The sequence below is a fragment of the Mobula hypostoma genome, chromosome 3, assembly GCF_963921235.1.
Source record: "Mobula hypostoma chromosome 3, sMobHyp1.1, whole genome shotgun sequence".
NCBI classification, from domain to species: domain Eukaryota; kingdom Metazoa; phylum Chordata; class Chondrichthyes; order Myliobatiformes; family Myliobatidae; genus Mobula; species Mobula hypostoma.
The window spans coordinates 49,563,081-49,578,389 of record NC_086099.1 but is presented as its reverse complement, the minus strand read 5'-3'; the positions used below and the strand labels follow the sequence as shown (position 1 = coordinate 49,578,389).

Genomic DNA, 15,309 nt, shown 5'->3' with positions numbered 1-15,309 from the left:
CTGTTGGTGTCTGCTACCCTCAGCCTACTGCCCCAGCACACGACAGCAAACATGATAGCACTGGCCACCACAGACTCGTAGAACATCCTCAGCATCGTCCAGCAGATGTTAAAGGACCTGTCTCCTCAGGAAATAGAGACGGCTCTGACCCTTCTTGTAGACAACCTCAGTGTTCTTTGACCAGTCCAGTTTATTGTCAATTCGTATCCCCAGGTATTTGTAATCCTCCACCATGTTCACCCTGACCCCCTGGATGGAAACAAGGGTCACCGGTACCTTAGCTCTCCTCAGGTCTACCACCAGCTCCTTAGTCTTTTTCACATTAAGCTGCAGATAATTCTGCTCACACCATGTGACAAAGTTTCCTACCGTAGCCCTGTACTCAGTCTCATCGCCCTTGCTGATGCATCCAACTATGGCAGAGTCAGTGGTGTGATAGGATATGAGAACAAATGCTGACAATCCTAGAAGGTCTGCTGCTTTGTGCTGTATGGAATCAGTGCCACTTATAGAACTGTCTTCTCAGCATTCCAAATAATCTGTTGAAAGGACTGATGCATGGAATTGGGAGGGCTATAGTCTGATCTTCCACTACAGCACACCATCATTGGCTAGCTTCTGACTGAGCTGCACTGGAAACAGTCTTTGCCATTTGACATTGCTTGCTGGTTAGATTCACTGATGCATTGCATTATGCTTCTTTAGTTTGAACTCAAATTTACTGGCAGGCCAACCAATATGCAGAATGTTTACTTTTGAATGAAGATTGCTCTCGGGCTCTGGAGCCCTATCATTGTCCCCAGCTAAGCAAACGGTAGTCATAGAACATAGAATAGTACAGCACAGTACAGGCTCTTTGGCCCACAATGTTGTGCCGACCCTTAAACCCTGCCTCCCATATAACCCCCCACCTTAAATTCCTGTCTAGTAGTCTCTTAAATTTCACTAGTGTATCTGCCTCCACCACTGACTCAGGCAGTGCATTCCACAGACCAACCACTCTCTGAGTAAAAAAACCTTTCTCTAATATCCCCCTTGAACTTCCCACCCCTTACCTTAAAGCCATGTCCTCCTGTATTGAGCGGTGGTGCCCTGGGGAAGAGGCGCAGGCTATCCACTATCTGTTCCTCTTAATATCTTATATACCTCTATCATGTCTCCTCTCATCCTCCTTCTCTCCAAAGAGTAATGCCCTAGCTCCCTTAATCTCTGATCATAATACATAGTCACCCTTAAACTGGTAGCAATCTTGTTTCTGGATGCTCATGATCTGCTGACACTGCCTCCAGTCTGATATGTTGTGCAGACCACTATCTGAGCCGTTGACATCCGATGTCAAATAAAGCAATGTAAGGATTATTTCACATTGCTGTGGATTAGCTCTGCCGACTCTTACAGGCAGAAGCTTTCCATAAATAGAAAAAATTAAGATAATATTGGTGGGAAGTGTCAGATCTGCACAGCAGGAACTTCCTCGTCTCCACACAGCTAACAGGAGTCACCTGCCATTTGTTTCCAACTCATCACCTGCAGCCTATTTAAACCCGTCTCTCATCAAAAGACCTTGTTCATCCATTGAACCAGTCAGTCTCAACCAGTGGTTCCGAGCCTTCAGTTCAAAGTAAACTTATTAATAAAGTATATATATGTCACCTTATACCACCCTGAGATTAATTTTCTTGCGGGCATGCACAATAAATCTACAATAGAATAATAACCATAATAGAATCAATGAAAGGCTTGGGTGTTCAACCAGTGTGCAAAAGACAACAAATTATAGAAATAAAGTAAGAAAGAAGTACGAATAAATGAGCAATAAATATTGAAAATGAGAGATGAAGAATCCTTGAAAGTGAGTCCATAGGTAGTGGGAACATGTCAATGATGGGGCAAGTGAAGTTATTCCCTTTGGTTCAAGAGCTTGATGGTTGAAGCCCTGAACCTGGTGGTGTGAATCATCTTCTTGATGGCAGCAGTCAGAAGAGAGCATGCCCTGGGTAGTGGGGGTCCCTGATGATGGATGCTGTTTTCTTGCAACAGTGCTTTGTATACATGTGCTCAATGGTGTGAAGGGCTTTACGCAGGATAGACTGGGCCATATCCGCTACTTATTGTAGGATTTTCTGTTCAAGGACATTGGTGTTTCTATACCAGGCTGGGGTGCAGCCAGTCAATATACTCTCTACTACACATTTCTGGAAGTTTGTCAAAGTTTTAGATGTCATGCCGAATCTTCGCAAAATCCTGAAGAAGTAGAGCTATTGGCACACTTTCTTCGTAACTGTACTTATGTGCTGGGCGTAGGACAGGTCTTCTGAAATGATAACACTGAGTAATTTAAAGTTGCTTATCCTTTCCACCTTTGATCCCCTGACGAAGACTAGTTCATGAACCTCTAGTTTCCTCCTCCTGAAGTGAATAATCAGCTGTTTGGTCTTGCTGACTGAGTAAGGGGTTGTTGTGACACTACTCAGCCATATTTTCAATCTCCCTCCTATATGCTGATTCATCACACTTTTGATTCACTCTACGACAGTGGTGTCATCAGCAAACTTAATATGATATTGGAGCTATGCTTAGCCACACAGTTATAAGTGTAAAGCAAGTAGAGCAGATGGCTAAGCACACAACCTTGTTGCCTGTGAGTTTAGTATCTATTCTCTCTTGTTTTGTGACCCCTCGTGGTTTGTTATTTTGCAGCTGATTATTCAAGTTATCGCTCACTGCTATATTGTCGCTGCTGCTCTGCTTTTGGGCCAAGCCTCTTCTGCTGTTTCTGACAGGAAGAGGAAAAAATAAGAGGCAGTTTGTTCCACAAATTTATTTCAGCAATGTAACTCTAGTGATTGCAAGAACTCTCACCTCTTCAATTTACCGTTGTTACCTGCAGCTGAATAATACTTTTTTTCCCGTAAGCAAAGGGGTGGGGTGGAAAGTGTGTTTGTAAGAAATCATTTCAATGTTTTCGTAATCTGTATGCCATGGGTATTTAACTGGAAGTTTGCAGTAGTTGTCTGACTTGTATAGGAAGGTTGGACTACTGATAAATGTGCGAGGATGCAGTGGGACATCAGTTATTTCTGAAACTTGGGTTGATCAAGGTTTATTGTATATTATTTAGGTGGACGCATAGAACGGGTCAATGCGTGAAATTCGTGGTGTATCAGTAAGAAATGTGAGTCACTGATCTTGGTCATCTTTCAGAATCAGGTTTATTATGACTGACGTATGTCGTGAAAGTTGTAGTTTTGCAGCAGTAATATAGTGCAATACATTAATATCACTATAAGTTTCAATGAAAAATGCTAGCAACACACACAAAATGCTGGAGGAACTCAGCAGGCCAGGCAGCATCTATGGAAAAGAGTATAGTTGACGTTTCAGGCCAAAATGTCAACTGTACTCTTTTCAATAGATGCTGCCCAGTCTGCTGAGTTCCTCCAGCATTTTGTGTATGTTGCTCGGATTTCCAGCATCTGCAGATTTTCTCTTGTTTGGAATAAGAAATACTATATTAAATAACTAAATAATGCAAAAAAGAGAAAAATAGTGAAGTAGTGTATATGTAAGGTCATTAAATTTCTTGGACTGCACTTAGTTCCTTACATATAGCCATCTGGCACTGAACTCCAATGCAGTCTCTTCCAATTAACACTTTTTGTAGCCCTGTAAATAAAGAATGTCTCCACTTCACCTTGTTCCAAATTGGATTTGTTCCCTTCTGTAGCCTAGTACCACCTGCAGGTACAATCTCCTCATGTAAAGTGACTTCCCATCACCGAGCCACTTCACTGTAACGTATCGGACTGAGTTATTGCTGGCTATTTCTCACTGACTCTAGCTACACCAGACATTGAGAAACAGAAATCAGTGCCAAGGTGTGTGGTTGCCACATTCTCATCAAGGGGGTCTGGGCACAAACTTTCCGCAAGACCTCCACAGGTTCAAACTGCTGCTGGCTAATCGCAGATGAGTCTCATACCAACTTTCTACACAAATTCTCCCCTAATGATCTTTCAATCCAAAATAAATATAAGAAAAATCCTATATGAATCACACCACTTTAACACCTAAAACCTGGAAAATCCCTCGCCTATTTAAAGTCCTTCATTTACAATTTAAATTAACTTCTTGCACAGCAAAGTTTGTTTCACATGTAGGCACCTTTTAGAATTTTGGCATCATTAAGTACTTTCATAGATCTTTGGTAGAGATGTGACCTTTGGTAACATTAGGCATACCTGTTACATTGTGTGTGGGGACTTGGGGGATGTTGCTCAGGAACTGTGTAGTGTAAATCTGTATAAAGTCTGCCCAAATGGTTTAGTTTTTCATTGTGCAGCTGTGTGTTTTACCTTTAGTCTCACTTTTAATCATACAACCAGATGTAGGTATGTTTTGATTGAAAACAAATAAAGGAACTTCTTGGCCAAATTAAGATTATGTTCTATATAGTCTGGAAAATTGTTTCACATGTTTCTTGGTTTGGGTGCAGTTTTTATCCCTATCTATCACGTCTGGAGATTATGTGGATGTTAGTGGATGGTCTTTTGTGGTATATTATTTCCAAACCACACAAATTAATGAAATTCAGTACCATCATCTTAAGGTAATAGAGAATCAGTGTTTTAAAAAAAGTGTTGGCGTACCTTGATTTCATTAAGAGTCTTAATGAACTGATAAAAGAAATAAACATTGAAGTGTAACATGATAATGGTTATTGGCGTAATAGAAATAATATTATTTATGTTTAAAAAGAAATAAATTTAATATGACAGTTGGAATAACGGACTAACTGAATAGCCTGTCATCCAGTTGGTCTTCCAGATCATTCTTTAGAGTGCGTGAAAGAGTCTTAACCAGCTAATTTAGATCAGGTGAACTATGTGGTTAGATTCCACTCTATTCATTCATTGTCTTCTATTTGATATGGAATCCTTTATAATCATAACTTGTAGTGTCTCTTTCAATAGTATCATCAAAAGCTGTTTTTGTTATTTTGTGTTGTGTTCAGTTTTCAGAATCACTAATGTAAATTATCAATGTAATTAATTTTAATAATTATTATCTTGAAATTGTTTCTTGTGCATTGAAATGTTGTGTTTTATAAAACTATCAGTAAATCAGTAAAACAGAATCAAATAACCTTAAAAAGTCAAAGTGTAAACTTTAAAAATATTTTCTAGATGTATTTTCAAGTTTATTTTAGAACAGATTCCTTCACATTGTAAAACTATTCATTTTTGAAACAGTTCTGGGCGTGGAACTTGTCTGGATAACGAACCACCAAAGCGTGATTTTCTTTATCCAACAATAGCACCAGGACAGGTGTATGATGCTGATGAACAGTGTCGGTTCCAGTATGGCACAACATCACGACAGTGTAAATATGGGGTAAGACATCTGAATTCTGATATTGCTTAACTACAGCCTTTCATGTGTCTCTAAGATATATTAATACAGTTATAGGCATTTCAAAAGCTAACCTGCAGCATCATACATAATATGTAAATGGAAAAATATATTTTTCCTCCCCCCATTTTGCTCAAAATTCTGATGTAATAGTTTTGACATTTTATTTAATATTTTGTTATAATATTGCATATTACCATGTGAAGCACATATTCAATTAATAGACATTTTGTTTCATATGACCCATGCACAATCTCTGAGATGAGAGGGTGTCCTATGTCAGATTTTTGTCAATGCAGTTCTTTGTTAAATGCCAACAAGTACCTAAGAGCTTCTTGTGCAGAGCACAGTTAACTTTCTAATACTAATGTAGAGGTACCTTGATCTTTCTTTGATATTTTCATCCACAGAATGGACAGGACTACTGCAAGGACATCTTCAAAACGTAATGCCTCAGAAAGGCAGCACCTGTCATTAAGGACATCTATCAACCAGTACATACCCTCTTCTCATTGCTGCCATCAAAGAGGAGGTACAGGAGCCTGAAGAGACACACTCAATATTTCAGGAACAGCTGCCCCAATTAGCTGAAGTTTCGTGGAAATAGTTTAAAAAAGACATAAAAAAGACAATCTACTGTTTAACTGAGTAACAAATTATCCATTTAAATGAAATATAGAATAAATTGGAACACTACCAAAACTACTACAGGACGATAAAACTGTATATTAGTTCCTAATATTTAAAGACCGAAGGATTCATTCAGTGCATACTAATGTGTTCTTTATTGACTGTAAGTGAACAAAATCAGTGCAGATACGTAGTGCAGACAGTGGACTGCCTTCAAACAGTGCTTTTGGTGATAACATCCTCCAAATCTTCTGCAAAATAACATACTTCCTGACATATGCCAGTGATATTAAACCTGCTTCTGATTCTAATTCTGAAATAGCAGGTGCGAATACAGAAAAAAAACTGCATCTTATTAATCCCAAATACTTAATTACTAATGTGGAACTTTTGATGAGAGTAAGGGAGCAGCTATCAGTAGTCTTTGTTATAAAGGAGGATTCTGGCAAGAAATTCTGGAGTTTTCATGCATTATTAAATGTGGAAATCCTGTAGTTTCTGTCAGATTTATTACTACAGGTTTTGTTGTCCCAGTTTTCCATGGCAGTCAATGCACTACCAGTAAATTAACATGAGATGTTTATGGACTATTTTCATTGTAAGAAATAATGAATCAGAATCAGGTTTAATATCACTGGCATATGTTGTGAAATCAGTTGTTCTACAGCATCAGTGCATTGCAATACATGATTAAAAAAACTAAATTACAGTAAAAAAAAATAAATTAAACTAAATAAGTAGTGCAAAAAGAGAGCAAAAGAAAAATGAGGAAATCTACATGGGTTCACTGTCCATTCAGAAATCTGATGGCAGAGGGGAAGAAACGGTTCCTAAAACATTTGGGGTGTGTCTTCAGGCTCCTCTACCTCCTTCTTGATAATAACATTGAGAAGAAGGTGTGTACTGTGTGATGGGGGTCATTAATGAATGCCACCTTTTTGAGACGTTCCCTTTTGAAGATGCCCTTGATGCTGGGGAAGTTAGTGCCTATGTTGGAGGTGGTTAAGTTCACAAATTTCTGCAGCTTTTTCTGATCCTCTGCAGTGTCCTCTCCGTACCAGATGGTGATGCAACCAGTTAGGATGTTCTCCACAGTACATATGTAGAAATTTGTGAGAGTCTGTGGTGACAAACCAAGTCTCCTCAAACACCTAATGAAATATTGCTGCTATCATGTCTTCATTGTAATTGCATCAATATGTTAGGCCTTGATATATCTTCAGAGATGTTGACACACAGGAACTTGGAAGTACTTATCTCTTTCACTGCTAATTCCTTGATAAGGACGGGTGTGTTTTCCCTCAACTTCCCCTTCCTGAAGTCCACAATCAATTCCTCGTGGTCCCTGTCTCGGCAGGAGTTGCTTCTGGCCATGACCAACCTCTCAAAGCACTTCATCATGGTAGATGTGAGTGAACAGGATGATAGCTGTTAAGGCAGCTCAGCCTGCTTTTCTTGGCACTGGTATGACTTGCCACTTTGAAGCAGGTGGGAGCCTCCAACTGCGGCGGTGAGAGATTGAATATGTCTTTGAACACGCTCACCATTTGGTTGGCAAGGGTTTTCAGAGCCCTAGCCAGCACACCAGCAGGGCCTGATGACATATGAGTGTTCATCCTCTTGAAAGATGTTCTGTCGTCGTCCTCTGAGACAGAGATCACAGAGTCTGCAAGGATTCCCACAGGTGTAGTTTTATTCTCCCTTTTAAAGCACGCATAGAAGACATTGAGCTCATCTGGAAGTGAAGCATCACAGCCATTCACGTTGTTCAGCTTTGTCTTGTTAGGAAGTAATGGCCTGCAAACCCTGCCAAGACTGATGTGCATCCAATTCCATCTCTAACCTCAATCAGAATTACATTATCACTCTTAAAATAGCTTCCATAGGTCATAACTGGACTTTTTGTCTAGTTCTGTTTCACCGATCTTGAATGCCACAGATCTAGCCCTCAGCAGACTATGAATCTCCTGGTTCATCCATGGCTTTTCGTTTGGGTATGTCCAATATGTTCTCGAAGGCACACACTTATTCTCACACATATTTTGATTAAGTCAATGACAACGGTAGTGTATTCATTCAGAGTCAAAGATGAATTCCTGAATATTGACCAGACCACCGATTCCAAAGGAGTTTTGTAAGTACTCCTCCACTTTCCTTGGCCATACCTTTTTAGCCCTTATGACTGGTGCTGCGGTCTTAGTCTCTGCCCACATGATAGAAGTAGAAGTGACACTTTACAAAGGCGGGCATGGGATGGCACATCCTGGGACATCTAGGGGTCAAGCGTTGTCCATTCTATCTGCCAGAGGAGTGTTCCAGCATTATCCTGGTAGTTGTGTATGTCCCACCTCTGGCCAATTGAAGCAATCTTGATGGTGATATAACACCAATGAAGTATGTCGACTCTTCTGGTTTCACAAGTGATATGCTGATGATAGCTTAGAGACTCCTTCAAGCTGGCCTGGTTGAAATCCCCCCGCAATGATAGGGAATACATCCAGATGCCCTGCTTTGGGACTGCTGATCACAGTGCTCAACACTTCCAGTGCCTGCTTGATGTTGGCCAGTGGCGGAATGTACACCACTACCAGGATAATGGTGGAAAACTCCTTTGGCAGATAAAATGGACAATGCTTGACCCCTAGATGTTCCAGGATTAAGACAGAACTGCCACGTCTGTCCACTACGATGAGTTAATCATAAAGCATACTCTACCTCCTCACCCTTTGTGGAGAATGGTAAAGTCATCAGGCTATAGTGCTGCGTCTGAAATGGTGGGGGTGAGCCACGTTTCTGAAGCAAAGGACAAAGCAGTCCCTGATGTCTCTCTGATATTGCAATCTTGCAATATCACTGGAAATATAATACTTTAATAAATACAATTTTAAACAGTGAAGTCAGTCATAGTTACTGTTTAGCCACCTCCAAGGCCGTGAGAAGCTGTATGTGTTCAAAAAAATCCTTTAATGTATTTCAAAATTCAAAATATTAAATATTTTTAAGATTTATGATATTTCAGTTTCTACCTTGTATGACTAGGTTTTTATTTTGCTCTACATGAAATCTTTAAATAGTTAAATAAAATTAGTGGTTTTTAGTACCTGGTTTGCTGTCTGTGAGAATTCTTCAATCTGATTGGCTGCTCAGCCTGTTTGATGTTGTCAAATACCACAGAAACACTGCAGGTGACAGCTGACGGAAACCAAAATCAGAATAGGGAAATTCACAGAAGAGATCTCTTTGAAGCGTTTGGGTGTAAATTTCTTCCATTCAGCCACAAGGACTATCAGTTGGTTGGTTAATGAAAAATCTGGATGATTTCTTTTTTCAAATCTGCATGATTAGACCTTATGTAGACTGAAACATATGTTTATTTTAAAATGTCATTTATTGTTAGCAGGTTGGAACTACCTTGGTTTTCTATATATTGCAATTTTTAAAACACCAGCAAGCTTAAAATAGGGTTGGCCTAAACAACCTATTCTGTGTAAGACCCTAAGACGTAGGAGCAGAATTAGGCCATTTGGCCCATCGAGTTGGTTCTGCTATTCCATCATGGCTGATTTATTATCCCTCTCAACCCCATTCTCCTGCCTTTTCCCCATATCTTTTCATACCCTGACTAATCAGGAACCTTTCAATCTCCTTTTTAAGTATACTCAATGACTTAGCCTCCACAGTCAACTGTGGCAGTGAATTCCACAGATTCACTACCCTTTGGCTACAGGAATTCCTCCTGATCTCTGTTCTAAATGAACGTCCTCCTATGCAGGCACTGTGCCCTCTGGCCCTAGACTTACCCACTATAGGAAACATCTTCTCCACTTCCAGTGTATGTAGGCCTTTCAATATTTGATAGGTTTCAATGAGATCCGCAGTTCTAAACATTCTTCTAAACGCCAACGAGTACAGGTCCAGAGCGATCAAATGCTCCTCATATGTTAACCTTTTCATTCCTGGAATCATTCATGTGAACCTCCTCTGTACCTTCTCCAGCACATTTTCTTAGATAAGGGGCCCCAAACTCCTCACAATGCTCAATGAGTGGCCTGACTAATGTCTTATACAGACTCAGCATTACATCTTTCTTTTTCTATTCTAGTCCTTTCAAAATGACTGGAAACACTGCATTTGTCTTCATTACCACCGACTCAACCTGCAAGTTAATCTTTAAGGAATCCTGCACGACAACTTCCAAGTTCCTTTGTACCTCTAACTTCTGAATTGTCTCCCCATTTAGAAAGTAGTCTACACCTTTATTCCTTCTACCAAAGTGCATGACCATATGCTTCCCTACATTATATTCTATCTACCACTTCTTTGCCCATTCTCCCAATCTGTCCAGGTCCTTCTGCAGACTACCTGCCCCTCCACCTGTCTTTGTATCGTCCGCAAACTTGGTCACAAAGCTATCAATTCCATCATTGACATATAGCATGAAAAGAAGTGGTCCCAACACCATATCTTGGCCAACCAGAAAAGGCTTCCTTTATTCCCACCCTTTGCCTTCTGCCAGTCAGCGAATCTTCTATCCAAGCTAGTATCTTACCTGTTCTTATCTTGTTAAGTAACCTCATGTAATGTAGCTTGTCAAAGGCCTTCTGAAGATCCAAATAAACAACATACACTGACTCTCCTTTCCCTATCCTGCCTGTTATTTCCTCAAAGAATTCCAGCAGATTTGTCAAGCAAGATTTCCCCTTAATGAAACCATACTGACTTCAGCTTATTTTATCACCTGCTTCTTGGTACCCTGAAATCTCAACCTTAATAATGGATTCCAAAATCTTTGAATTCAGGCTAATTGGCCTATAATTTCCTTTCTTCTGCCTTCCTCCCTTCTTAAAAGAGTAGAGTGACATTTCCAATTTTCCAGTCCTTTGAAACTTTTCCAGAATCTAGTGATTCTTAAAAGATTATTACTAATGCCTCCACAATCTCTTCAGCCGCCTCTTTCAGAATCCTGGGGTACAGTCCATCTGGTCCCGGTGACTTTCAGACCTTTCAGCTTCCCAAGCACATTCTCTTTAGTAATAGCAATCCACTTCTGCCCTCTGACGTTCTTGAATTTCTGGCACACTACTCATGTCTTTCCCAGTGAAGATTGATGCAAAGTACTTATTGTTCATTTGCCATTTCTTTGTCCCCCAGTACTACCTTGGCAATGTATTTTCCAGCAGTCTGATATCCACTCTCACCTCTCTTTTACTCTTTATAAATCTGAAAATATTCTTAGTATCCTCTTTTATATTATTGGCTAGCTTACCTCTAAATTTCATCCTTTGTCTCCTTATGGCCATTTTAGTTTCCTTCTGATGGTTTTAAAAGCTTCCCATTCCTCTAATTCCCACTAATTTTTGCTATATTATGTGCCCTCTCTTTTCCTTTTATGTTATCTTTAACGTCCCTTGTCAACCCTTAGGATACTATTTCAACTTCAGAAAGTATCTATCCTGCACTTTCCAAAATGTCCCTAGACCACTGCTGTTCTGCTGTCATCCCTGCTAGTGTCCCCTTCCAATCAACTTGGGCCAGCTCCTCTCTCATGCCTCGGTATTTCCCTTTACTCCATTGTAATACTGATACCTTAGACTTTATCTTCTCCCTCTCAAAACTGCAGGGTGAATTCTATCATATTATGATCCTAAATGTTCCTTTACCTCAAGCTCCCTTATCAAATCTGGTTCAGTGCACAACACCCAATCCAGAATTTCCTTTCCCTTAGTCGGCTCAACCACATGTTGCTCTAAAAAGCCATCTCATGCGGGTGTAGTTACCAAGGAGATTGGAGGTCTGCCAGAGTTCCTACATCTCACACAAAGAACATACTACTAGCATCAGACCCATTCTAAGCACACTAGCTATTTAATTATAGACAAAGAAAGCAAAAAAAATTACTTAGGATGACCGCCTGTGCTCGCCCAAGCCTGTTGAGCTAAAGCCTGACCATTCTAACACTGTTCAGTCCAAAAATGTTCACTCCACTTACACCTCACATAGTTTATTGGCTTTGCTGAGTGCCTAAGAGAGCATTATCAAAACAGAAAATGGCAAAATGCTCAACTAATCAGGTTACATCTGATGAAAGGTGATGAAATGACCCAGAAGAATTATTTCTTTCTTCATTGCCTGAGCGATTTCAGTATTTTCAGTTATTTTTCAGGTTCAGTATTTTTGCTCTCGAACCTATATTGTTGTGTTTATCCGTGTAAGTGTGGAAGACAAAGACCTCAACATCCATAGGGCATTCACAAATCTAACATTATCGGTAAAGAAAATTCTACTCTAGGGTAGCGTGTTATTCTAATTTGGTAGAAAATCTGCACTGTATTACCTGATGCTATTTTTTCACTGTTTATAATATGCATTGCATTGATATGTTTCTTAAACTATTGAAAGCCTGAAGTAGCTTCCTGATGTTCACGTTGCCCCTTGTCCCTCCCAGCTTTGGCTGGGCAGGCATCCCTTTCGATAGGATGGCATGATGTATTATTTTAGCTGGATCTTCCGGAACACAACCTACTGTCCAGAGGTACTGCTTTCAGTCGCTGGGTGGTCACTAATAGCTTTACCCAGATGTTCTGGCAGGAGGCAAAACTGGGAGTGAAAGCTGTAATGTTTGTAAGTAGTTTTTAAATGTGGATAGCTTAAAAATTCTTAAGAACTTTAAAAAAAATAAGCAGTTATTTCCAACAATTGCAGAAGCTCAATTCAATGACTGTGGTTAACTCTTGAATATCTGAAATAATCTAGCAAGTCATTAGCTGCTAGGAAACACAAATGTAAAACTGGACAGATCACTTGGAATTGACCTGGGCACCAAAAACGGGAAAAAAACAGCAAAACCTCTGCCCTGTTGACCCTGTAAAGTCCTCTTCATCAACATCTGGGGGCTTTTGTCAAAACTGGGAAAGTGTCTCACAGACTAGTCAACCCCCAACTGATGTAATCATACTCATGGAATCATGTCTTATGGTCAACAGCCCAGACACCACCATCTCCATCCCATGGCACATCCTGTTCCACTGGCATATAGTTGGGATGGAACTGCTCTGGGAGTCCTCAATATTAACTCTGGATCCCATGAAATTTTATATCATGAGGTTACACTTGGGTAAGCAAGCCTTCTGCTGATTAGCACCTTCCATCCCTCCTCGACTGATGTATCAATATTATTCCGTGAGGAACACCACTTGGAGGAAGCACGCAGAGAGGCAGGGGATTTCAACGGCCATCACCAAGATTGGCTTGGTGCCATCACTACTGACTAACTTGGCTCAGTGCTGCAGAGCTGCTGCTAGATTGGGTCTGGAGCAGGTGAACCAACAAGCGAGTTCAAATTTATTACCATCTGGCTGTACATATGTACAACCAAACAAAAGAGTGCTCCTCTGGACCACAGTACACCCACAAAACATATATCATGCACAGGTGTGGAAAGGAAGGGGGAAGGAGCCAGAATTAGAAGGTGTCCTGATAAAGGGTCTGGGCCCAAAACTTTGACTGCTTATTCATTTCCATAGATGCTGCCTGGCCTGCTGAGTTTCTCCAGCATTTTTGATTTGATAACAACTTTGATTAAGTTTTGTCGAGTGGGAGGTACAGAAGCTTAAAGTCCCATACCTCCAAGTTCAGGAACAGCTACCTGCTTACAACCATTAGGTTCTTGGACCAACCTACACAACCCTAATCCTATCTCAGCAGTGCAACAACATGCACCACCTCTTAAAATACTGTGAACTTGTCTGTGCTTGTGTTTTTTCCTAATACATTGTTTTTACAGTTTTGTATTTACATTGTCTTGTATAATTTATGTATAACTTAAGTTCTGTTTGTTGTCTGAATCTATGTGCCCATGATGGGGCTGCAAGCAAGATTTTTATTGTATCTGTACCTCACCATACTTGCTCTCATGCAATGAACTTGACTTCCAGAAGAAGCGAGACTAAATTAGAAGATGTATTTCTAAAAGCAGTTGTCATAGATAAGCTGGTAGATGCTTATAAGGAGATTGGGTCCCCTTTTGATCAGGGAATGCTGTATTGCTCAGTAGCACCAATAAAGGAGATAGTAAAATGAAAATAAATTCTCATATTGCATCTGCTTATTTTTGCAGTACGGTAGCTAAAATATTTTGATACTATCAGGAAGACTAGTATTCTTTAATCCATACTTCCAGGTCAATGAAGTTTTACAGGTTTAGACCACTGTAAATAATTGAAGGTTCAGGTAGCTTAAACAACTGTAAATATTAATGTACAGTTTCAGGTGCTGTAATCAAAACAAATGAAATTATTCCTTGTGCAGTACTAAATTATCACGGAAAAATAGATTTGAGTACTATTGTGTGTAACAGTGAATTAGATTTGGTTTGTGCAAATGGAAACTAATTTGAACAGATTTTTATATATTGAGATTGAAACAGCAATAGCAGAAAGGAATAAAAGTACATCCTTTTCCAGCTTTCCAAGCTGAACCATCATATAAGGAACCTAAAAACTGTATTTAGGTTGGTGTTTTCTGCATAGCTGAAAACAGCATGTGGCTGGGTTAAAATTAAATTATGTATCACTTTAACCATGGTGGAAGCCTGTCATGCGTGGGTCAGCTCTTTATGACTACTTCGACTTACTACTCTCTCTGCTGCTTGACTCAGCGCAAAGCCCAAAGGAGCAACGCACATGCCCAAAACTGGATATGCACTTCACTGTATATGCGGCATCACCCCCATTCATTTGAATGCAATTGTAAGACTTGATTGGAAAGATAAGTAGGTTTATTTTCATTTTATCTTACTGATTTTAATTGATTTCTAGCACTTAAATCTATTTTAAGTAAATGTATTACTTCATAATTTCCAATATTTTTGTAACTTTAAAATCCTTTTGAACTTACCAACTTTCCAACCTTTAGAGATATCTGTATCTGAAAGCAGCTCAGATGCATCTTACAGCAACATGGTTTCAAAAAGTTGTCAATGTGGTCCTGAGGCAGTTCCAGGTTCTGATTCTTTCTAGTTTGTGTTACGGCCATAGAAGTGTGGTATCAAGTATGATCAGTCCACATGACCAAGTACAACCACAGGAAATATACAAGTCTTTCTTTCATTCATTTCTGCATCAAAAATAATTTAGTCAGCGAAAGTCTCCTGCATCCAGAAAATAATGAAAGAAAAAAAGCTTGGATTTGCATGGTGGCTTTCATGACCCTAGGTCAGCGGTCCCCAACCACCGGGCCGCAAAGCATGTGCTACCGAGCTGTGAGGAA

The 15,309-nt window shown here is 39.9% G+C and overlaps 1 protein-coding gene across 2 annotated transcripts in view; it reads left to right on the top strand.

Annotated features, from left to right (window-relative positions):
* Nucleotides 1–15,309, top strand: part of adamts6 (ADAM metallopeptidase with thrombospondin type 1 motif, 6) — a 297,940-nt gene that overhangs the window by 169,671 nt on the left and 112,960 nt on the right. For both annotated transcript variants that reach the window (XM_063043008.1, XM_063043007.1), the window contains exon 11: nt 5,253–5,394. In XM_063043008.1, coding sequence (XP_062899078.1) covers nt 5,253–5,394 — 142 coding nt within the window. The remainder of the gene's footprint in view (nt 1–5,252; nt 5,395–15,309) is intronic.